At 42.6% G+C, this 24,542-nt stretch overlaps 1 protein-coding gene across 1 annotated transcript in view; it reads right to left on the bottom strand.

Annotated features, from left to right (window-relative positions):
* The window catches only part of FARP2 (FERM, ARH/RhoGEF and pleckstrin domain protein 2), an 81,761-nt gene extending 57,421 nt beyond the window's left edge, over positions 1-24,340 (bottom strand). Inside the window, 4 exon segments of the mRNA XM_037406217.1 lie at positions 580-622; positions 2,003-2,107; positions 19,786-20,019; positions 23,830-24,340. Of these exon segments, the coding sequence (XP_037262114.1) occupies positions 580-622; positions 2,003-2,107; positions 19,786-19,989 (352 nt within the window). The 5' untranslated portion in view covers positions 19,990-20,019; positions 23,830-24,340.
* Positions 24,341-24,542: the final 202 nt, after the last annotated feature.

Here is a 24,542-nt window from a genome sequence, read left to right as displayed (position 1 = left end):
GGGGACTCCAAAGCTGCCGCCACCCACCAGGCGGGTGACTCCTACCTCTGCTCTCTTACCAAAGCTGCTCCTGAGCACATTGGAAGAGTTTTTGAGAATGACATGGGAATACCCACCCCACTGAAACTGCCTGCATGTCAGCAAGCTCCGAGTGCAGCTCTTTGCAGCCTTTCTGAAAGGCATATCAGCTCTCAGACAGGATTTCACGACTGCACATGCTACCTCCTCCCATGCAACGGGTACAACAAGCCAGAATATTCCTTTTTCTTTCCACCATAAGACAACACAACTTACAAAAGCTCACAAAAGGTTTATGTTTCACTTAAACATAACACCAGTTGATCCAATCTATCTAGATATTTATCACAGAGAAAGAATCCTATCTTCAGTAAGTTTCCACTCCACCTACCACCTACTACATATTAAAAACATCAGATTTACATGCCCAAACAGGAACTATCACCCCTACTAACTACAATTTTCAGGGAAGTATAACCAGTAAATCAAGTAGTAATTGTGAAACCACCCACATAAAGCAGATGCAAATTAAGGAAAACTTCCTTTTTTAAAACTACTTACTCCGTACTTGTTTAATAACAGGTTTCATAGGTTCCAGCCAAATCTGAAATTAGAGAAAAAAAAATTACCAACTGACATTTATATTTGAATACAATATGAAAACATCAAAAGTAAATTCAAATAAAGCAGTAATTTATGAGTATGCATTTCTTCTTTACTGCAGTAATGCAGCAATTCCTTTGCTTTAAAAAAACATACTTATCTATTTGAATTGACATTTACCATGCATCAATAGAAAAACCACTGATCTGTGCTTAAAGCTCATCTGGACAGAAGAGCCAAGTAAGCAAAAGCAAACCACCACTGGCAAGATGACAGAAATGCCAAAACACACATCTGTAGACAGGAGCCAGGCTACAGATTTACAGAAGGTCTGGAGAACACTACAAGGTCCAGCTTGTTTTCCCTTCCATGCTTTGTCCATCTCTCTTACCTACCTGCTTAGGGATTTTAAATCTGTATTTTCCCACAAATTTTCCTCTTTTGAAAAGCACATTTTTGAAGAAAAACTATCCTTGTTCTAGTAAAAGGAGTATCCACAAAACTAATACAAAGTATTCTGATGCTCAGCTTCGCCCCCCACCCCCCCCAAACAAAAAAATTGTAACAAGACAATTATGTTTGGTCCTTACTAGTTACTTCTCCGTCTGAGAGCCAGCCGAGGAGCTACACAACCTTATTAGATGCAGAAACATTTTAAGATACTTTGCAGAAAAAAACAGAAGCTAAACAAGCTTTACTGTATCTCCTTGGCTCAAGCGCAGTGTGTACGAGTGCTATTAGCATTCTCTATGCTTTCAGTCATATTTTCTGTGTGTGAGACCTAAAAATAGACTAAGTAATAGGAAAAAAATTAGAACAGTTTTGGGAGCATTTTCTACTTTAGAAGCCACACTGTCCTCTTTGCAAGGTACAGGGTTAAGCAACTTGTACAGAGTGCCAGCATTCATCTAGCTCACTGATTTAAAAAGTTTGCAGCTCTATATGCCTGCTGACTTATGTTTAATTAGAAAGAGATCATAAAGACTCTATAGGGAAATTAACTGAAGACTGAATAAACTGAAGATAAATACAAATACTACCAAAATTACACATTGTAATATGACTTCAGAAGTATTCAACAGACTACACTGAGTTGATGTTTCTCCTTTCAAAGGGAACAAGGATTTTATTTATATCCCTGAAAATGGGAACATCAGCAACGACTCAACTGCTTTACCCATTCTTTTGAGATTTAACAAGAAGTAGAATCTGCCTCCTCCCTCTGCTTTACTAGCTGTTGTTCCAGTGAGCGAAGCAGATTTACAAGAATCAAAAAGAATCTTAACAGGAGACCCCAGCAGACTTTGAAACTTTTGACACTTGAGCAACTGCATTCACTCAACCTTTTAATTATACCAATTTGTCAGGGAACTGTACATACCCAATATGATTGGATGTTCTGGAACTCGATCCCAAAGTAGTCCGATTCAATCAAATTCAGATGCTTGTAAACTTCTGTCAATAATGTTTGGCCATAATATTTTGACTGAGGAGATGATGAAAAAAATACAGTGAGATTGATATGAATAAGTTTACAGCAAATTAAAGAAAAGTTATGGCGTTCTAGAAACTGTAGAAAAATACCTTAAAGATTTTTCACATTATTCTTGTCACTATAACAAGTAAATACCCAATATACAGGCACGGCTCCATACAAACAATTCAGAGAAGCAGAGGAGCTCAAGCTGGAAGGAGCCACAGGAGGTCATCTACGTCCAACCTCCGGCTCAAAGCAGGGTCAGCTATGAGACCAGACTAGATCAGCTGCAAACTACTTGCAGCTCCTTCAATAAACTAGCACTATTTGTTTGTGTAGCCGGACATTGTTGCTCTCCCCCAGCTGCAGTGACCTGAAGCAGGGGCTGCCACCCCCACCCACCGTGTTTGGACACACGCCCCCTCGCTCACACCGACGCCAGGGACTACACAGCCACCCACGACATTCACACCAGCAAGACCTGAAAACGTGTGCAGCTACTCTAAGCAAGCCCACGACAGCTGAGGAAGGCTGGCGCAGGGTGGTTTGTACCCGAAGAGGATTCAGCCCTGACCTAGGAAGCCCTGGCTGATGGGGCAGGAAAGCGAGCGCTGTGCAAGCAGGACTCAGGGACTGGCTGCCAGGGGTGACACCAACTGAGCAGCAACTGCTCATCACAGCACGTGCAAGGCCTTTGCTGACAGAACTAGAACTCGTCTTCTACAAAGGAACATCTTTGAAAAATCTTAACCCTAACTTTTTTCTTACAACAGTGTTCAAGAAAACCAAAGGTGATAGTATTTATTCTGTTAATTAAGAAATAAACAGGAAGGCTACAGTTCCCTGCTAAAGAAATCAGCAGGAACCCAAACACCCTCATCTCACACCATGTTTTCTGGGTAGTCATTTGCAATGAATCCCTGCCTCAAGAAACCCACTCACCACCCCTTTTCACCGTCAAGTTAGGGGCAAAACCACAAAAAACCCCAGCAAAAAGCAGCTACGGTAATTCAGGAAAAAAACGGGACACTTTCACAGCACACCCAAACCAACTACTCTTCAGTCTGCTTATTAAAACATACCAGCTTGCTCTCAGCATGTATTACCGCATGACTGTAGCAGCCACCACAAGAAAAAAAGCATTAATGAACCCGCGCATTAGTCCATCCGGATCACACAGAACAGAATCCAAAGGGCTTTTGCATCCCTCAGTACCTGTTCCAGCAACATACAAAAGCTATCAGGGTGCAGAGGAGGTAGCATAGCTCCTGGGATTCACGTTCTACCTCAGACCATGGAAGTAATCCTGCAACTGCAGCAACAGGGTCCGGCATCACTCTGGTCGGCCAGGTTATACAGCAGAACACACCTCAGGTATTCATGCCACCGAGGTCTTGTTTATTTGGAAAAGTCACAAGTACTGGAAGACTCTGCAGGCACACAGTTCTGTAATTGACTCTTTAAACTCAGAACAGTGTATCTTTTAAAAGTATTAGGCATTATAATAAATTAGTAATAGAATTAGAATTATTTAATAAATTGCAAATTAAAATATCTAACAGAAAGAACGGGCCACTTTACATTAAAAACAGCTAAAAAAGATGGTCCAAGTCAGGGAAATTGTTTCACATTACTGAGATGCGTAAAAATTCAAGAGTACTTGCTTCTTAGAGGAAAAAGAGATTAAGGGTTGATGTTATAAAGAGCTGTGTGCAATTTAGCTAAATACCTCTGTACCACTTTAAAAAAGCGAAGACAAAACAAGTACACAGCTCTGTCTGTACTGCAGACTGAAATAGCTTTGGTAATTGCACTGACATGAATGGAGCCAACTGAATCCAACACTATAACTCAGGAAAAAAGTACAGAAACAGAAGAGCAACACGAGTTCGGCTTGTCCTTCTCATTCACACTTTCACAAGTCACAGTTATCTATAAGGGCAACCACAGGTGTGAGGCACAGGTCACACAAATTCACCTAGCACAAACACCATTCATTCAAAAAGTTTCTTGGTATCATGCTGGATCAGGCCAGTGACGCTGAAACTCCCAAATAGAACTGTGAATCAGGAGAAATTATCCCGCTCATCACTTCAGTGGACAATGAAATAAGGAATGACACAGGTAAAGTAAGGCACATCTTCAGTAAAGAACATTCTTGCTCTTCTGCCTACAGACACATTTCCCAGGCATGTTACAGACTGCTTGCCGCAGGTCACACATGCTGCTGGCGAAATGCATTTTAAAAATTCAATTTTTAACTTTCAAATTAAATATATTTCTTGCACTTCTGAATAGATCTTAAAATAGTAACAGAAGATGTCCTTAAATATAGTAGGATTTTTTTTAAAGTGTACAGATACACATTTATTATTGTTCACTACTGTTCACAGGTACCACAGATCTGAGAAAGGAATACTTTTCAGCCAGCAATACTTAACAGAGATGCAGCGATACCCTGATCAACCTCATACACTTCCATCTGCAGAAGACAGCACACACCAGCCTACCTTTTCACAAATCTAGGAGTCTCTAGAAGCCATTGACCTGGAGATGTCTTGTGACTCTCCAAGTCTCTTAATTTCTCATTTGTGAAATAAGCAGTAATCCTGGTTCTGACCACCTTCTGTTAGAAGTGATAAACTTGGATTAACTTGTAAAAGATCTAACAGTTGGACAAGTTTTACAATCAGACTGTGTGCTGTGTTAAGGAAACTGTGTCCTGTCCATGGCTAATTATACACAGGTGTTAAAATTATCCTGATCACTCTGTAATACCATGCATGGGAGAAACCTGTGTACTCAAACCGAATTACATGTCTGTGGCTCCACCAAGCTCCATGCCCAATGACAGTCCAGCTGCCTTCATTCCTCCCCAAAGGGCACCCTGTATGCCATACATACCCCTGGGATCTCTCTACTTCCAGTGTTGAGCCTGCGCTCCCGTCACGAGAAACTAGACACGAAGAAATTAAGATGGTTGCAGCTGGGAGCACTTTGCAACTGATAAAGGTGCCATCTAAATGTTGAAAGTGCAAAATTATTTTGCCTGGGCTATCAACTATAATTTTGGGCGTCATTTGTAATAACAAGTTAAGAAAAACCTCATTCTAAGCTGAGTATCATTTCATAGTACTTCCTTCAAAGCATAAAGCAACGATAACAATGCCACATTTTAAAAAGAACAGTAACCATTTTATTTTATGTTATTTTAAAAATAGGTTACAAAAGCTTGAGACAGAACAATCTTCCATTATTAAGTCTCAAATGCTGTGGGAAAATTCTTCTTACAGCTATTTAGTTCCTCAAATTGTTTATTACATTTATAGCCACCCATTCCAAAAAGCTTAACATTTTGAAGTTGACAAAAATGAAAGTTATATAGTGGGAAGCTCCATGCCATTTTTCAATCTGCATAAAAGCAGCACAAAGAAAAATCTTTTAAGTAATTAAGTAATTACTGTAATTTTGACGTCAGGGCAAGAAGCTGCATGAACACATTTCAGAAAGGTCCTGTTTTCAATACAAATTCGCAACACTGCATATTTCCCATTCCAGACTTCTCAATTACTCTTTATATTCTGCCAAGACGACGACTACTGGCATTACTGAATTATTCCACATAAAAAAGAAAAAAAAAAAGGTAAAAAAATTAAATAGGCAGCTAACAAAAGCTTTCCCAGTGACCCTAGGGAGGGTCAAAATTACAGCTGTAGCTGGACTACAGACTATTTTAACAAGTCATCATTAGAAGACTGTTAAATACAATAGATTTTTTCAAATCTATTTGTATATTCAGATCAAGCTCGAAAAGATCCCTCAGAGCTATGCAAGCAGGGTATCCTGATGGGCAGTGACACTGCAGAGGGCCCTGCACTGGCAAAACACCTGCACAGCAATCCCCTGCCCACAAGCAGGAGTAACACCTTCAGACCACACTCAGTCCTAAGCCAAAATCAGACAGGAATAGAAATTAATAGGAACAAGCATTTTAAGCTGAAGTTTCTTGACTGAAGGAGGTATATGTATTTTTTTCTCCATCAGAAAAGTAAACATATTCAATATTAGCAATTTTTAGGACAGAAAAGTAAAATATAAATGATTTTTTTAAAGTCGGAACAATAGTTATCTTTGTTTTATCATCACAACTGTCATTTCCTATTTTCTCAAATATCACTACCTACACAGCAGATCCTCCCTCCCTCCCTCCCTCTGTCATAACGTCTTAGCTTAGGAAGACAGACAAACTAAGAATGCATAGCCTATGACTTTCAGTAGACTGTAGTTCAGTATTATCAAAACCAATTCTGCCTCTGAAACTCCCAAACATGTCTTCCAGAACATCTTAACTTTTTGCTTCCACGTATTTTAACTTAAGTACCAAAAGAACCTAGTATTTTCATAATGTATTCCCATATTCCAAAAGGGCATTCCAAAATGCCCTTGCTCAAACTTTCCAAAAATGAAATCCACTTTTGGCAGCAGTTAAGCTGGAGGGCAGAAGGGGGGGGGGGGGGGGGGGGGCGGGGCGGGAATCAGTCCAAAAGCCACGAGTTTGGAAAAAGCAAAGGTATAGAATGGAAACTCTTGTGCAGCAAGAGCCAGAGGAGCCACCAGTCCCCAACTTCAGCAAACACAAAATCCAGGGTCAGCTGGTGTTACAGAATTCTGCAGCTGCTGGGAGACCAAATCCTGCAGTAAACAGGGTATTGGCATGAGAAGTTTTATTTGACATCATCACTGACAAGTGGCCAACATGAAGCAGCCTGTGAGTGGCCAAAGAGAAGCACTGCCATGGAAAGTAAACTGAACTGATTTAAATAAAGACCTCTTCACCATTCACAGATAACTTTTTTTCTTCTTCTGGTGCACTTTAGTGGTCTTCCTAATGAAAAAGTCATTTCTCAGCTTTTGGCAAATTAAAAAAAAAAAAAAAAAAAAAAAAAAAGACAACTGGCAACTAAACATGGTAATTACACCAGACTTGCTATTTCCTTTCTTAACCAGAAATATACAAACATTTCAGAGTTTATAGTTCTGTTTATCTACAGCCCTTTTGTAATGTTAGATCTCTGTCCAAAAGACATAAAAAAGACCTTCAAAACTCCCCATTAATAACTACTATTAATGCCATGTATAAACAAAAACTGCATTTAAAAATACAAGGTGTACATTTAAATCACATTTATTAGAAGGAAATACTACAGGATGGCAAGGAGCACCATTCATTAACTTTTTGTTTTAATGGCTAAAACAAGATGACCTTATGGTTCTATACCTAGTTTTTAATCCACAGACTGGAAAAGTAAGAAATAACTCTCATCTTTTTCAGGACTTTACTAGTTTCTTCAATTTTGATTGGAACAAGTAACTCAAATGAAAACAGTCCCAGCCTCCCCACAAAAATGGGTACCTAGGAAGAACAGATTATCAAACCCTGGTTTCACATGCTCAGTCAAATGCTGCTTAAATACTATTTCATTTTATTATCTGAACATTTAACAATGACCTTTAGCTTCAATTATTTCAATTTTTCTTTAAATACTTCATGAAGAAAACTGTATTTTAAATACAGGTATTTGTTTTATTCACTTACATACTGACAGGTCCCAATTTCAAGTTGTTTTACTAAGAAAATGCCAAAAAGAGTTCACAATGCATTTAACAACTTACAGAGCATCAAACAGCCTGTGACGTCAGGGGATTTGACTCTCTTGTACAAGGTCCTCCCTGCTGCTTCACTCTGCTGTGGTCCCTACCTGCCACTTACTGCAGACAGCAATCCTATTTCTTCCAGAACTGGGTCAAGAGCTACAGGAGCCAACCCAGCATGCACATAAGGTTTGTGAAACTTCTTCCCATTTTCTACTCCAGTCGGTGATATGAAGTTGTTTTTTTTTAAAAAAAAAAATAAATAAATAAAAAATTCCCCGACACACACACAAGCGAGCATAGTCCAGCTGCCAGCATGCCAGGGGTCCCCCACTGGCAGTGGCAGCCTTTCTACCCAGCGCTGGGGGAACCCCAGCTCCCCCAAAGGAAGCTAAACCCACCCCCAGACCTTGTCTCCCGTGCCCGCAGCCTGCCCCTCACTGTGCCCGCAGGGCAGTCCCAGCTGCTGGGATGCACCACCGTCAGAGCAACACCCCCACATCTGCCCCCAGCCACCTGACTTCATGGTCACAGACTGAACTCCGGGAATACACCGCCAGCCTGAAAATTGCTTCATAACTACTTCACAAATTCAGTCAGCATATGTTTACACCTTGAAAATTTGCTTTCTTTTTTTTTTAATATTGTTTCACAGTATTTTCACATGGTGCTGAAATCCAATTTACTCAAACATGGAAGTTGTGAAACCAAATAAAAATGTCTAAGCCATTTTAATTTACTTTATTACATTATTATGCATATTGGATATAACTGTTTTGTTTAAAAAATATTCTAAGACTCCCCTCCCAAGATTTTTTGTCCTAAGATTTCAGTGGTTGGTTTTGTTGCATTTTAGGGGGGGTTTAAAGAGGGTTTTTGCTCTTAGTTTTTTTTTTTTAAAAAAAGATAATCCACAGCCAGACAAATTATTCAGAAATGTAAGCCTCTGACTCGTTCAATTAAGGTTAGCTTTAAAACCTGTGATCATTTAAAGGTTCCAGCAGCATTAAAGCACTTCACTGCCAAATGAACCAGCCCTACCCAACAAACATGCTTTTCCAGAGTGGTTAGACTTGATGGATGCCTGGAAGTAGGAAAACAATAATTTGTTGACATGGGAAAAGATCCCCAACAGGGAGGGAATTATGCGAATGAGATTGGGAAATGTATACTTAGGTAGACAACATGTAGAGACAAAAACGGTCCCAAGTTCTGAACATGCTCTCATATCGAAATACCTGAAGCACTCAAAACACATTGCGCTCAGAGAAAAAACAAACGGCACCACAGTTAAGCATTCAATCAACACGTGGTCCCCAAGTGCCACATACAAAGAGCACATGGAAGAGCCACATTAAAAACACTGGGTGTTGAGCAGAAATTCTGTCGCTTTCATCGCCTAGAGAGAAAAATACAAACGTGAACCTCCCTGTTCCTCTGCTTCACACACTGCTCTAGACTACCTGGGGAAGAGGTAAAGTCACCGAAATTAAAACCTGGACCACATCATTGGAAAGAGTCTCACAGGATGCTACCACCTGACTATTAGACACGACAGTTAATGCTTGCTAATAATTAAACATTCAGACAACAGCAGCAACAGTATCAGAGAAAGCAGCTGCTTTAGGGTGGGTGATCCCATGCAGCGGCAAAGATCACGCCAGTAGGAATGCCAGAAAATTGCGCTAATGGTGACACTGGGCTTCTTTTACAGCATGCACTACTTCAAGTAATCTGCAAAGGGCCAGAGCCACATGACACTGACCGTCTTTCTCAAACATCGAGTGCACACTCAAAAGGGTTCAGCCTCATCAGCATGCTACATTAAATATCTGCACTATTTCACGCCTTTAAACAACCAGGTAGCTGAAATAACCAAGGTCGGATACAAGTGCCTACTTATAAAAATGGCTTTCTGTCAAAATAGGCTATATGCCATTACTAACCATTCTCGAGAAAAGCCTTCTACTTGAAGAAAGCAAGGTTCAAAACAGAATGTCTAAGCACCTATTTTGTTCATGCAAGCCGTACAACGGTGTAATAAAGCTAAGAAACTTGAAGTTAGGAGACTGATGGTATCATTTTTTCTCCCTGAACTTTCCCATGCACTTGTGTAAACCACTGAACCTTCCTTACACCTACTCCCTCTAACGTGCCTGGCCACCACCTATTTGGACTGTAGGTATTCTAGGAACTTGCACAGCATCATTACACATACATATATGCATATAAATAAAAATCTACATTTTTAAGTCTTTTTAAATACAGACAATACTTTGTATCCCTTTGTTCATAAAAAAGGTTACTAAAATTACAAGTCTTTCTCCATTAATTATGCTTTTGCCTCAAAACCATCATCCATGCCCACATCAACCAGATTTGATCTGGTCTTTCCCTGCAACGTCTTACGGCACTTCAGGTTGGCACACTGCTTTGAGGAAGCCTGCCCAAAGGAAACAAGTTTAAAAGATCAAAGAAATAAGACTGTCATGAAAGATTCTTTATACAGATTAGGTATTTTTACAGGAAAAGCCAAAACTTTGTTTTGTGCAAAACTGGAATTGTACCAGCTGCCTTAACATCACTCCCCACTGTACTTTGAGCAGAGGTTAATTACCATGGTGATAGGTTAATAAATACCTACAGGTCAGATTAGATAAGGCCAAAGCTTTGTTAACTTCCCCCTTGGCAGCACGAGTCTTTCCTACATCTCTGGTTTCAAGGCACAGTGATGCCTGTCCTTCATGATTTCAGTTGAAGACACATCGGACAGCTCTAACAGTCTCTACAAAGCCCTCTTTCCTTTTTTTTAAATCAATATAGGTATTTTAGCATTTTAATTTTAGTGTTTTGTGCCCAGGCTCCACCAGGTGCTGTGCCCAAGCCTTCTGCTAGGGGCAGTCAGAGAAGAGCAGCACCTCAGATAGCAGAGATGTGAAACATCAGCCTGGATCTCAGTGCTGGGAAAGCAAGCTTAAAACTGAGCTCCCGTTGCTTCTGATCACCCGGGGAAACATCACCTCTCAAGGCTGGCCTGAGCAGTGAGGAGGCATTAGTAGTTAAAATACTTCATTCCTCTGCCGTGAGGCTGGGCAGAAATTACTTCTTAGGTAACGTTTTCAAACCTGCTTTCACCATCACAAATGCTCTAAAATACAGAAGCATGTGTACAAAACCCAAGCATGGTGCTACAAACACATCAAAAAGGCATCACAAGTCCTACCGCAAGTGACAAGAGATTACGAAAGAGCAATATACTCCAATTTAGATAGCTTGACTTGCGTTTCACCTCCCTGTTTTGTACCTGTGGGTTTCAAACATGCAGCTCAGGTCGGGGCAGCAGCACATTAAGGAGCTTTTCAAAGACTTCCAGGAGTGTCTCTGAACTCATGATATAGACTACTTGGCAGCTCAATTCTCTTTGATTTTTTTCTCCCTTTTCTTTTAAAATGCTTATTTTTATTAATGAACGACTGTTCCGTCAGATTGAGGGGTCTTCCCCCGCTCCACATCCAACATCACAGTCTTGAAAAGCAGATCTTTTACACAAGGCATTGTCACCACAGCACAGCTTTTTAAATATTCAGTTTACATGGTCTCCCTCTTACACAAGTAGGCAACATTGCACTGCCAGAAATGCGTTTTGCTGCAAGGAGAAACAGATGACACAGGTATGCTTTTGCAATCCTGTTTATTTACATACATGTTCACAAGGCTGTGCTTCTCTGAATTCTGCTGGGTACCAAGAGACACCATTCCTTGCTCAACATCAAGTCCCTTTTTTCGGTAGGCACTAACCCAAAATTTCTCTGAACTGCTTCGTAGCAGGCTGTATTTCTGTAGCTGTCTTTAGCTGGCTGTGGGTTGTTTGGGGTTCTTTTTTTTCACTTTCAGGCTCTCTCTTCTTAGAATACAGCATTTCTTACAGTTATTTTCATAGAATGGCATAAGACTGACCTGATTTCAGCTGATTGTCACTATCGTTTGTCACTAGGTTACGAAAAAAAGCAATTAACGCCTGCATGCTGCAGAAGTGTTTAAGAAACTAACAGTATTTCCTTGCTTTACTAGTCATGACAGCACATTATTGGAATTAGTAAGGAACCTAACAGGTAACAGCTTCTTCTTTACAAGGTTGTGTACCAGTTACTTTGGAAGGCATCTGAAAGGAATTAAGTACAAGAATTGTACGGCTGCATGTATGCCAAGACCATTATGTTATGCATTGGTTTACTTTATCAGATCTCATCCAGACAGAACAATTTCAGGCAGAACATCTCAGTGTGCTTACAATAACTTAAAGAGAGGTTAAAAAGGGTTCGGCTTTATACCAACTCAGTGTTAGGCTACGCAAACGTGGCTCTCTTCCTCAGTTCGCTCTTCTGAACCCGTACAAGAGTTTTTCATCTATGTACTTCACATGCTGAAGGCACTATAGTACATCACAGCTATACAAACAGTTACGAACTCAATCCATTACATCCCTATTTCAAAGCCTGTGCTAACACCTGATCACCATTCTACTAAATGGTTTCTGTGTTTTAAATTACAATATGTGCATATAATACACTTTTCATACAGGAATATTCAGACGTTTCTCCTTTGCTGCAGCGTGACTCAATTTTCACATAATGGGACACCTAAAGTCGAGAAAACTTTAAAGTAGTAAATGGTTTTTATAATACAATTTAAGTTCACATCTTCTCTTAAAAAAACAACAAAAAAACCACCAAAAAACAAAAAACCAAAACAACATACCAACAAAAAACACAAACACCAAAGGTCCATGAATAAAATGGCTGCCATTTTACCTTTCCCCACCCAATACCGCATTCCTACATAGCATCAAAAAGGGCAACTCCCCAAACACAAAATAACAGGTCTAAAAAAAATATACAGTAGAATTAAACAGTACACAAATTGCAAAGCTTCAATTACTTTTTTTTAAAACACTATAATAACTTCAAATTTTAAATAGTGAATTACTAACTTTCTCTTCTGAGGTCAGACTAAAATAAGTCCTAAGGCAGCTTATTTGCCATATTTAGGAGAGTCAAACCGGAGCAATGACAAACATCTGGCTATGATTCTTTCTGGAATTTTGATTATTTCTTCCCAGTCAGGGAAGAAAAACACAAGCTAACTAATACTTGATTCCTTCAGCATAGCGCTTAATAGGATTCAGAAGCAGCCTGTCCCCCTACTTCCCACATATTTAAGCTGTTAATACTTTTACAACACAGAGGGGAAAAAGCAGTTGAAGAGAGAGCGAGGGAGAGGCAGGAGAGCAGCTCATGCCAGAGCCTGGCTCTGCCAAAGAGGTGGCAGCAGGCTGCCTGGTCCTGCCGGAGAATCTGTAATGCCGCTAACACTGGCGACGTGCTCGGGGTTTGCCATGGCCTGCAGTAAGGATGGCCTCTCTGAAAAATCAGAGTAAATGTTTTGCAGTGCCCACTACGCTCTCCATTTTTAACAGATGTGTATTTCTTACTTAAAACTGCTCAATAATAGCATTTTAAGCTACATAATTTCAGCTTGAGCCCCAACAAAGTTCTTACAGGTACTAACACTACCATAAGAAGTTACAGATAAGCAGCATTTTCCAGTATGCATGAGCCAAAAACACTCTCCAAACTGCAGGAAGTCACGACACACGTACAAGCTGTCAGATTGCTTCTTCGGCTGTCCCGAAATCCCTCCTGCGCTCCTAGCCCAGCTCCTGATTTCAGGACCCTTGACTACAGTGACTCATGGTCACAGGCTCTAATGGCTGGTCGGAAACAATGAGCACCTGAAGAGGTGCCATTTTCATGACACCTTTTCAATTACAGATGCCTGCAAACTGCACAGAAACCAGAACAACTAAACATAGTTACTCTATTCTATTCTAAGCATAAGGATCTAAAGTAATTTTGCAATTTTAATAACGCAATTTGTAAATTTAAATAAACCAAGGAAGAGTCATAAAGGTTGCCAGCAAAGACAGTACCAATATTGGACTGAGTAATCATCAATTAACTGTTTTCAACTTAGGACAGATTAAGTCACTTAAATTTTGTAGTAATATAATAGTAAGTGTTACAGGATACATCAGTAAAGTCCAAAATAGACACGAGCATGGAGAGGACGATACCTAATAAATACAGGGAGGAGGGGAGAAAGCGTAATCTTTTTTTGACTAGCCTTTTCTGACAAACAGCAGTGGAGTCAAGCACTTCCCTCCCAGGCAGCCCACCAGTGCTAGAGGGAGAGGGACACACTGCGAAGTGCCACAGGGATGAGGAACATGCTCTGTCTTTCACGTCCTTGGTAAGAAAATGAGAACAGATACAGCAACCTTCAAGAAAGCGAGTCATGCACAAGGGAACAGGTCTGGTAGAAATACAGAAAACAGGAAAAATCCCAACAAAACGAAGCATTTTCCTAAGGCCCAGCTTCACACTCCAAGGCACCAGAACATCTGCACTCGCCTAACCCACAAAGCCTTAAACAATACTTCAGAGCATGGTAAGACTGCAAGACAAAACTGAAATCCCAGCACAAGAAACACAAGTTAGCTCAAATCTAAGGCAAATGCAAACCAACAAAGCTAACTCGTACTATTAACGCGTGCATAATACCAAGACTTATGTTTTATTGAGACACAAGTTACTTCATTTTTTTTTAAAAAAACCACAAAACTCATAGACTTGTGTACTCAAAGCAACCCAACAAACAATAGCATGAAAGAGAATATTCTAGTTTTAAGTTTTTGCACTGAGTAGAGCAGGCAGGCAGACCCACCTGGTTTTGCTGAGCACTAACTGTGCTATTATTTTATGATGGCTATAACAGTTCTACATAATTCATTCTCCTGTAGGTAAAAATAGATAAAAGTTCAACTATAACATAACACCTAAGTATTTCACACTCTCAAATTATATTTTATGTTCAAACAGAAGGAGAAGAGGAAGTACACACAACTGAAGAAGTGTCAAGTTCTCCCCAGACAGAGTCTGATAAACCTGAAGCATGAGAATCTAAACTTCTCTTTCTGGGGCACTTTCTCAGAGCATAGAGCATAATTCATGTAAGAAAGTAAGCACACCTTTCCTACATAAGAAACAACATACGGACCAAATATTAAACATCACATTATGGCAGCAATTCCATTAAACGTCTTACAAGCTAGTGCAAAGAGAAATCGGGGTCAGAGAGGCAGACCTTACAGTCTGCTTGCCTACAGACCCCCAAAAAAGTATTGCATCGGAGAAAGCAGCTGGAGGATGCGACAAGTCTGACCCCTTTCTTATTGACTAAACCATGATTTCACTTACTGGGATTTTAAGACAGCACCAGACTCTCACCTACTCAGTATCACTCTTCTTCCAACTAAGTCATGCAAAAAGACCCCTTGTTTCCTCTAACCCAGGCACTCATGCTGTACTCCATGTCTTTGACAGCCCATATGTTTGTTGCTGTAACATGCTCCGCTTCCAACTCTACCACAAATGAACGCAAAAGCTTTCAGTAAGTGTAAATCAAAACTTCCTATACCCTAAATTCCTATAGCTTAAGTTATCCTTTCTTGCAGCACCTTTTATTGTCTTCCATAACCAGCACCAGACAAGCACAATTTCTCCAAATGGTCTTTTTGGCAAATTAAACCCAGCCTAGGCCCTTCCACTTAACAGTCTGCAATATTTTTACGCTGATCAAAGGCCTCCATGCTTAACCTCTTAAGAAAATCAGGAAAGCTGGCAGAACTTCTATTGTAAAACCCTGATTACTTTTAAGTGTGCCCACGGTTTGAATTAAATTGAATTTTCCAATCATTCAGCTAGTAGTCTGCAAAACCACCCATTTGGACAGACTTAGCTTGGAGGGAATAGGACAGATACTCCGTGATATGGCACATGCAAGATTTGAACTGACTAAACAAGCTGCCTATAAAAAGGGAAACCCCACATCTCATTAAAATAATTAATATTCCAGCCTAGCTTTGGATGGATATGTTTCATTCTCTTTTCTGTTTTGGGAGGAAAAGGAGAAACCATAAACACCCAATTTTCAATTTTTTAAATCCTAGAAAACATTTGAGCATTACTCTATCCCCTAACACTCAAAATAGATTCCCTGGAGAAGAGCTCTGCCCCAGCATACTTTAAAGAACAGCTCACTCTTACTGATTAACGCGATTCATAGTTAGAAAGGAAACTTACAGTACAAATGGTGAGAGCAGACAGAGACAGTGGATTTTAGACTAAAGGCAGTGGAATGTCACCATAATGACCTTTTAACACACTGTTCTAAATACTACAATAACATGAAGGAAAGGTTGTCCTTTCCTATTGTGTTCTTGTCCCATCTGTTATGCCACTTTGTCAGTCCTTTTCTTGCTCTTTGGCAAATTAAAAAACTCAAGTGATGGGGAAGAGCTATCAAATGGGAGTATCCACCAACACCTGCTGGGAGACAAGCAAGTGTTTTAAATGCATCTTGGAGAAAGGAGGGGATAACGAGGAAAAGCTGCATGGATTATATCATCATTGCAGCAACTCTGTTTATCCCATACAGTTAAAATTGCTGATGTGGCTCATTTTAGACAGCATCAGAAGCAAGGCAGTAAACAGGGCTCCTGCATCAGCTTCTCTACCATGCTGCACAGAGAAGACCCCTCTCCAGAAGCTGACCACTGTGCCTAGTCAGTCTCTTCCACCAACACACCACTTTTCTCAGTAAAAGGGTATTTACCATTGTTCCTAACAGAAAGAAGGGAAAATTATCTGAATAGAGGAAAAAAAAAACCCCAAACACTTTTGCCGTAAGCGACATCTCCAGAAGACAGTGCCAACAGCACCTATGAGAAAGGCTTCAGTGTCCCACTACACTGTAGAATTATTACTGACCTGAATCAATACACACAAGCCCTACGAAACACATAATGACACCACCACCTCATTTCCACACCCAGTGGAAAAAAAAAAATGCAAAAGCAAAGAGGAGTGGGCAAGCAGCACTACAATCAGAGCCTCAATCCCTCTAGGACAGCTGCTTAATCACTAATTTCTCCCATTGTGTTTTAAAAAAACCCAAGAACATCTGTGCTAGCCCACACCTATTCAGTAAATGTGGCTGACTCTTCCTAATTCTCTCCCACAATCCCCAAGTGAAAAATTTCAATTTTCCATCACAAACAGCAGTCAGCAGTTACTGCTATCCCAGCAGTCCACCGAACTTAGGAGGCAGAGGGTTACAATTTAATACCTCATCCCTGTTTGCTATCATTTGCTACCTCTTTAGACAAAAATGAAAGGCAATGTAGGCAGTGTATTGGCATTAGCAACATCAGAGTTGCTGACTATGGACCGTTTTGTGCTCGATGCTGTGCAAATGAACAAAGGATGACCCCTTCTCACCGCTTACAACACCAGGCAAAAGTTTCCAAGTTGTTCAGTTCCGAATGACCTTGTAAAGAAGAACAGTATGATATTAACTATGGCCTCAGCATGCTAGATGCCCAAATTCAGGTGTTTCCGTGGATGTCACAACCCAAGAGAGCTTTCCAGGTAAAAAGAGAAAACTAAGATAGCTCCTGATTAAGGGAACCTCTATTGTGATGGGAAAAAAACCACCTACAATGGTACTGCACTGTGGCCCACTTAGGGGATGGAGCCGAGTACCTTCTTGCAGGAGACTACAGACAGGGCCCTGAAGGACCTTGAAAGCGGAGGTAAGCAACCTACATTTGAAGCTACAAAGAGAGGGAGCCAGTGAAGTGAAACAAAAAATGGTCAGGCAGTAGCAGCTGCTAGGAACAACTGAGTGGGTTGATACTCACTGCAACATGCAAAACAGGTACATACAGAGCAGGACTAGAGAGGCTGAAGCCGACAAGGTGACTGCAACAACAAAGGTGTGAAATGAGGTGGTCCTGGGATGGGATCAGTTTTAGCTGTTTAGTTAAATAGTACCACCCTAGAGATTGCAAGCACGCCTGCACAGGGTGGCCTGCTAAAGGAAGTGAAGGAATCAGAGGTGAATATAAACCACATTATTGGTCAGACAGGGGAGACTGGAGTATGACTCACAGCAGCCAAAAAACTAGCATGAGGAATTTATGTTTTATACATGCGAAGCTTGATGTTGACACATAAATATGAAAACCAAGTTTCACCAGGCAAAGGCTGATTTTATTTAGAGCTGAGAGACAATCCAGAGTTTAGACATCGTGAAGAACAAGCCACAGCTGAATTTACATTCAATGGTAAGACTTAACAACAAAGTCCTATAGGGCAAGACAAGGGGTTAAGGACGGAACTAAACTGGACCTGCAATGGAAGCCAGAGAGCAATGAAGATAACTGGGAGGATCTATAGCCCAGACTGTTCCAGCACATGAAGGAGAGCCAGGTCAAGACAGTTTCAAAAAACAAGGTATTGTGGAAGTAGTGAACCATACCGAGCACAGGCAAGAACTAAGGGGAACCAAGGGAAGGTGCTCAGAGGTTAGAGAACAGCAGAGATGCTAGCGCAGAGCTCCAGGACAGGACCGCAGGGCCACCTGAGCATCAGCAAGTCTGAAGGCTGAAAAGGTTTCTGAGGCAAGTGTAGACAAAGCATTTTCCTTCAGCAGTAGATCAAAGACAATAAAATAGGCTTTGACTGTGTCAGAAAGAGCCAGATAAGAGTTATAAAGATGAAGAGGGTAAGGTTACTGAGGAAACTGGAAGATTTGCATGAGAAGAGCAGGCAGAGTTGGTACAGATATGACAAGGAAGAGAAGGAAAACATCTATGCTTTAGGCTATACAGGAGATTTCCAGTCATTAACTTCATGTAATAAAGCAGAGACCAGGAGTTAGAAATTCTTTCTTGATTTTAACAGTTTACAGTAGACTTGCATCAATTTTGAAAATTATAGAGTTGGGGCAGTTGCTTAGCGCTTTTTCTTCTTTTTTAAAATCAAATCACAAAAGCACCAATGTCTACACCAACTTGAAAAAAAAACCAAACAAAAAAAAAATCACACATCAAAAGAATCAAAGTCATCAGATGTGGGTTGTATGCAGTAAATGAGGGGTGGATGGGTTTGCTGTACCCTCTGTGTCCTCAGGTGGGAGGATATAGGCACAGCCTCACACTGAACCAAAAAAAAAATTTTACAAAATTAGATTTCATGTTTGAGTGTTGAACAGCTGGACAGCAATCTATAGAAGACATCCCCAAAAGCCACTATTTCTTCAAAGCTCCATATCTTTTTTACTCTACTTGGAAAAACCTGTTTACATCTGTGCAACAAACTAAGGCTACAAGTGCTAATTTAAAGTCAGTCTGATACTAACGCAGAATATCTGATAGCTGAATATCTTCACCAGAACAAGTCTGTTTTGTAACAACAGATCTTTAGCCAAGCTAAAACTAAAATCTGAGGTTAATGCTGAGAATGAAACAAGAATCTGAAGAACAAAAATATTTTTTTGTTTAAAAACAGAACCACCGCAATATGAGCACAGTTTGTATTTCTTAAGGCTGATTTCCCCAATAGCCCAGCAAGTAGAGTTTTAATAGAAATTTTCAGAAACATCACTACTCCTCTGGTGCCTTCCTCCCAAAGTGAGGCAACAAGCAAAAACTTTAAACAGGAGCTAGTTCAGTTGAAGAGGAGTGAAGAAGCCATTAAAATAATTAATAAAAAATAGTAACTAAAAGAAAGCTCCTCTGCTGTCCCAGCTGCCAAATCAACAAAGCTGCAAGTGGCTCAGGAAGCAAGAACACTTTGGCAGAAGACAGTTGGTGTTCCCCCAAAACAAATAACAGTTAAAGCTGCTTGTTACAGTATGTGCTTGTATTTAAAGGCTGTTAAAAACACAAAACATCTGTTATACTTAAAAGATTTTAAAACAGCAAGATGTGCTACTTATTTAACTACTTCTAAGTAGGTAAAATCCCTACAGGAATCTTTATTCAAATATCGCCTCTGTACAGTAGCACATCCTATGAGCTTTACATTATTGGAGGCTAAGTGTACTTGATAGCAGGTTTAAACCTCTCTTACCTCAATGTCAAGTACTTCCACCGTGTTGTCCAACATCTTTATTTTGATCGGTAGGTCCCGCTCGTGCATTTTGGCAGGAGATGATGCCACTGCAGTAGAGAGGTTCTGTCCCGGCTCCAAGGTACTCACTCCCGCATTTTTCTGGACACCCAAACGAGAGCCAGGAGTTTGCAAGACTCTGTACGTTCCTTCTATCTCTCCCATCTTTCAGCACTGAGCAGGGTCTAAAGAAACCTGGAAGAAAATAGAAGGTTACCGCCTGAAAGTTTTCCACTGACACCCCATATGAAAATAATACCCACTAAAGCACAATCACACGCCAAGTCCTTATTTAATGCTCTTCCTCCCGCTATTAAAACCAATGAAAAAGTTGATGAAACTCAGGTCAAAAATCCAGCTACTGGGAAGAAAAATAAGTGGAGGAAAAAAAACCCACCCTAAAAAACACAACTATCCCAAAACATGGCTAGGAAACAGGATACTCAAACCTGTGCCCTCTACCCACTATCATATTGACATTTTAATTTCCAATTAATTTTTCTGCCAATTTAGCTCACTAACCAAGGACACCACAAGCAGCACGAGTGCTGCTGACAGCACAAGAAAAGCCGCAGGCAGCGAAGGGTCAGGCAGGACTCTGCCTCTCACTGGTACCTAGCCATCCTGTTGACTTTGCTACAACATCGGACCACACCCCAAGATAACAGGAACAATTAACTTTCTTCATCCCCCAAAATGACGACTCATGCAAAACTGTAACTATGCCAACCAATGCTGGCTGCTCAGAGCCTTCATAATGCAGATTTCTGCAGCAGATAACAGTTCTTCACCTTATTAGCAAACCCACACTGTACCCAGATTAAGTCAGTGGACAAAAATCTCAATTACAGAAATCTACACTAGTTCAAGTAGGCTGACTCTTGTATCTTGATCCTTACTTTCATGGTTCAGTGGCAGTCGTTGAAAAGCAAATGTTTTAATTTGACACAGGGGAAAAAGACTTGCATGCCTCCCCAGCCCTCCGCGCCACAGGAACAGTGGCAATATTTGCACAGGGATTGCAGCAGGGTCGACATGAATGTGAGGCACGTGTGCTCAGGATGCAATGTGCCCAACAAAGCCACTGGCATAAAGTATTTGGCAACAGCGTGCAAGGCACTCAGCAGAAATACATGCAGAAACATACAGGCTCCTCAGTGCTTTCGGTTGCATTTCCCAAATATCACACTCCATGTGAACTACCAAAAGTACGGGGATACTGATACTGGGACAGCCTTGGCATGGCCACCACACTACAAAAAATTCAATGAAGTGTTAGATTACTGTTTCATAATAAACGTGTTTTGTCTAAAAAGGAGTGAGGCAGATCATGAAAACATTCCTTTGTCCCTCTACGCTTTGAGTAGGCAGGCAGTCCGCACTGTGAATCTAAGTGGAGCCAACCACACATGTAGTCAAAAATTAGGGGCGGGGGGGGCGCGGGGTAGGTATTAATCTTTGTACCCACTGAGACTGGTCAAACATCTTCCTGGCTTGCAGAACAGTGGATTTCAGCTTTATGGGTTTTTTTCTTTTTATACTTGCAGACACCTGTACAGATAAACTTGTCACAGGAGAGGAGGCAGCTGCCTCCTTCCTAATTACACTACAAGGCTTGTTTGGCTTAGGTGTCTCTCAGAGCCCTTGTGAGTGCTGCAGAGCCATGATGGAGCTCAAGACCACTGCAGAGACACCTCCAGTTTCCCAACTGACAACACACAAAACGAGAAAGTGTGAGAAGGATGATCACAACCTTAGAAGTGTGTGTACGCTGCCCAGTGCCTAACCTACCAGTTTTAAGGTAACAAATTAGCAGAAATTTTCTTTCTTAGACTGTTTTGCGCACATCTTTTCACTGAACTTCCCAGTTTGCGTGGCCATGCAGCAAAGGAGAAAAACTTTTAAAATCACTGCAACAGCAAAAATCAGCAGGGCCAGCTGCCCAGGTTACACCTCTAACTGCTAATCTGAAGAGAAACCATAGCTCTGTGTCATCTATACCGCCTTGATACTGTGTCCTTGTAACTTAACCACATGGTAAAATTTTGCTACTACCATTCAGATGGAACTGAAGCTGCTCAGAATCAGTTACACTTTTCACAAGGCTATTTATTACACAACTGCTCTTACAATTAGTACTCCATGAACACACTCATCCCATTCTGAATAAAGAGCTACTAGAAGGGACAGACGCTGCAGTTACTCAAAAGGAAAAAGACATGAGCAGTGACAGCCAAGGTAGCACACGGAGCAGCCTCATGGCAGAGAGGCTTTGGCAGCCTCACCTCTAGCAGAAGCCAGCGAGTTCCCAAAGGCAAGGCAGGCAGGCCAGCCAACTCCAGGCTAAACGAGGAGATCTTGGGTATTTCTACTAGCTTTAGATACCAGCAAGGAGAGACCAAAGTCACATCAAACAGAAACTGCAGATGTCAAAGTCCTTCCTTACAGGTCTAAACAGGAAGAGTGAACCCAGGGGGGCTAAGGACGCTTTCCTAAAAATACTTACCACTAGACTAGTCTCCAGCCAGCATATACTGATATTTTAAAGGTCTAACAAGCACCTAGGCAGAAAACACAACATGCAGAAGCAATCCATGTTTCCCTAGAAAAGCAGGGCCCTGCCCGCTGTACTGCAGTTGAAAGCATTTCTCCACGCCACATCCAATTCCTCTCCGGTGCACACTATTAAAGCCATTACAATTATTAAAAATTCCCAAATAGCCCGACCTGCTCCAATTGCCTCAAAAACCAGAAGTGTGAGAAGTACTAACCAAGCCAATCACTATTTCCAGTTTCACCACCAATCATAGAAACGCATCATGTTTTACGTAAGCTGACTATAAATGACATTTTTTAACAAAAACAGTTGTGCCATGACTGAGGAAGTATTTCAGTTAAAGGGGCTGACTAAATGGAACGTGGAGGAAAACGAAAGAGTGAAGCCTGGCAGGCTGCAAGCACCAGGAAGAGAGGCTCTGCGGGCAAAGCAGAGAAAGTGTCCAACAGCACCGAAAGCCTCCCATGCCAGGCAAGCTGAACAAGGTCTCATTTACCCTCTCATGAATGCAAAACTATAATGCAATGTTACCACAATATAAGCAGTTCTAAGGAAAAAATCTTCCTTGCATTCACCCACCCAAAACTTTTTTGCACTAAGTGTTTATCCTGATAATTTCCTATAAATCGGGACCAGGCACCAAAGCTAAATGAGCTTCCTGAAGAACAGTAACAGAACGACCATCGCTCTCAGCCCCAACTGAAGGAGCAAATGGTACAAAAATTTACAAACTTTAAGTAGCTATGTACTTTTTATTGCCTTTTTGAAATAACTTCGAAATCACAATGAATTTTATCTTCTACTTGGATGCAATAAACTTATTTTTCAGAAGCAAACCAGTAGTTTTCAGCTAGCAGCAAACCTGGAAAGGCAGCTTCCACCTGAGGGTATGCCCGCTCAAGATACCACGGGCTTTCAAAGGAACTCCTCCGACTACAGTGTCTGTTGGTCAGTCACAAAGTCACCACGATGCTCCATCCCCTGCCTGTGCAGAAGGCTGGTCTGAAGTAACACCAGTCTCCCAGCTCCCCGGTGTGAGCAGGTTGATCCGTGCCTCCCATAGGAAGGGATCCCCACCACCTGCACTCAGTGGGAGCCTGCACAGAGCAGCGAGGGAGCGGTCTCAGCAGGAGCTCTCAAACCAGGTCCCTTCAATCCACCAGAAGCAAACTTTACTCTTATTTTTCACCAGGCAGTAACACCCCATTAGCATCACTACACCAAAATGGCACCAACCGACACATCAGGAATCCCACAACTACAACGAAGGGGGATGAAGCGACGATAAGCGTCCAGCCGCAGCCAGAGCCGCCCGCGCCGGGCCCCCGCTCCCCTTACAAACGCCGACCCCGCCGGCAGCACAAGGGGGGGCTCGGGGCTCCCTGCCGCTTGCCTGGATGGAGGATGAAGGACCGCAGCGGATGAGCGCGGCTTCAGGAGCGCTTTACCTGCCAACAGGGAGCGAGGGCGATGCAGCAGCAGCCCCTCGCAGCCTCGGCGAGCTCCGGGCGTCCCTCGCAGGGGCAGGGGCCGGGCCGGCCGCAAGTGCCCAGACGCTCCCCGCCCGAGAAGGCAGCCGCCCCGGCCAGGCCCTCGGCAGCGCGCCGAGCAGGAGCTCCGCAGCCCCCCGCCAGCCACAGCCCGCCGCGTCCTCAGGGCGGCAAGAGCGGGGACCGCGCCCCCCCCAGGGGCGCGGGGAGGGCCCCTGCCCCGGCCGGGCTCCTACGCGAAAGCCTCCGCCCGGGGCCGCAGCGCCCGACAGCGGCCGCGGGCGGCGGAAGCGCCAGACGCGCAGGCGGGCCGAGCCGCGCCGGGCCCCGCCGCGCCGCCGGGCCTGGGTCACCGCCGGCCGGCAGCCCCGCTCCAAGGCCCGCCCGGGGGCTGGGGACCCCCCTCAGCGCCCGGCCTGCAGGGCCGGCTGTCGGGGCGGCCCGGAGCCGCGGGCCCCGCCGCGCCTCACCTCACCTCACCGCCGAGGGCCAGCGCGCCGCGCGCCGCCGCACGAGCCCCTGCCCCGCGCCGCCACCGCCCCGCCCCGCGCCGCCATTGGCTGTCCGGGGCTGGGGGGCGGGGACTCGGGGGCCGGGAGCGGGGCCGCCGCGGAGTCCCCGTGCCTGGGGGAGCGCGGGGGTCCTGGGCCCGCCGGGAGACGGAGGCGCGG

Source organism: Falco rusticolus, chromosome 13, assembly GCF_015220075.1.
Source record: "Falco rusticolus isolate bFalRus1 chromosome 13, bFalRus1.pri, whole genome shotgun sequence".
In the NCBI taxonomy this organism is placed as follows: domain Eukaryota; kingdom Metazoa; phylum Chordata; class Aves; order Falconiformes; family Falconidae; genus Falco; species Falco rusticolus.
The sequence above is the reverse complement of the archived record's forward strand: the minus strand, read 5'-3'. Positions and strand labels throughout refer to the sequence as shown.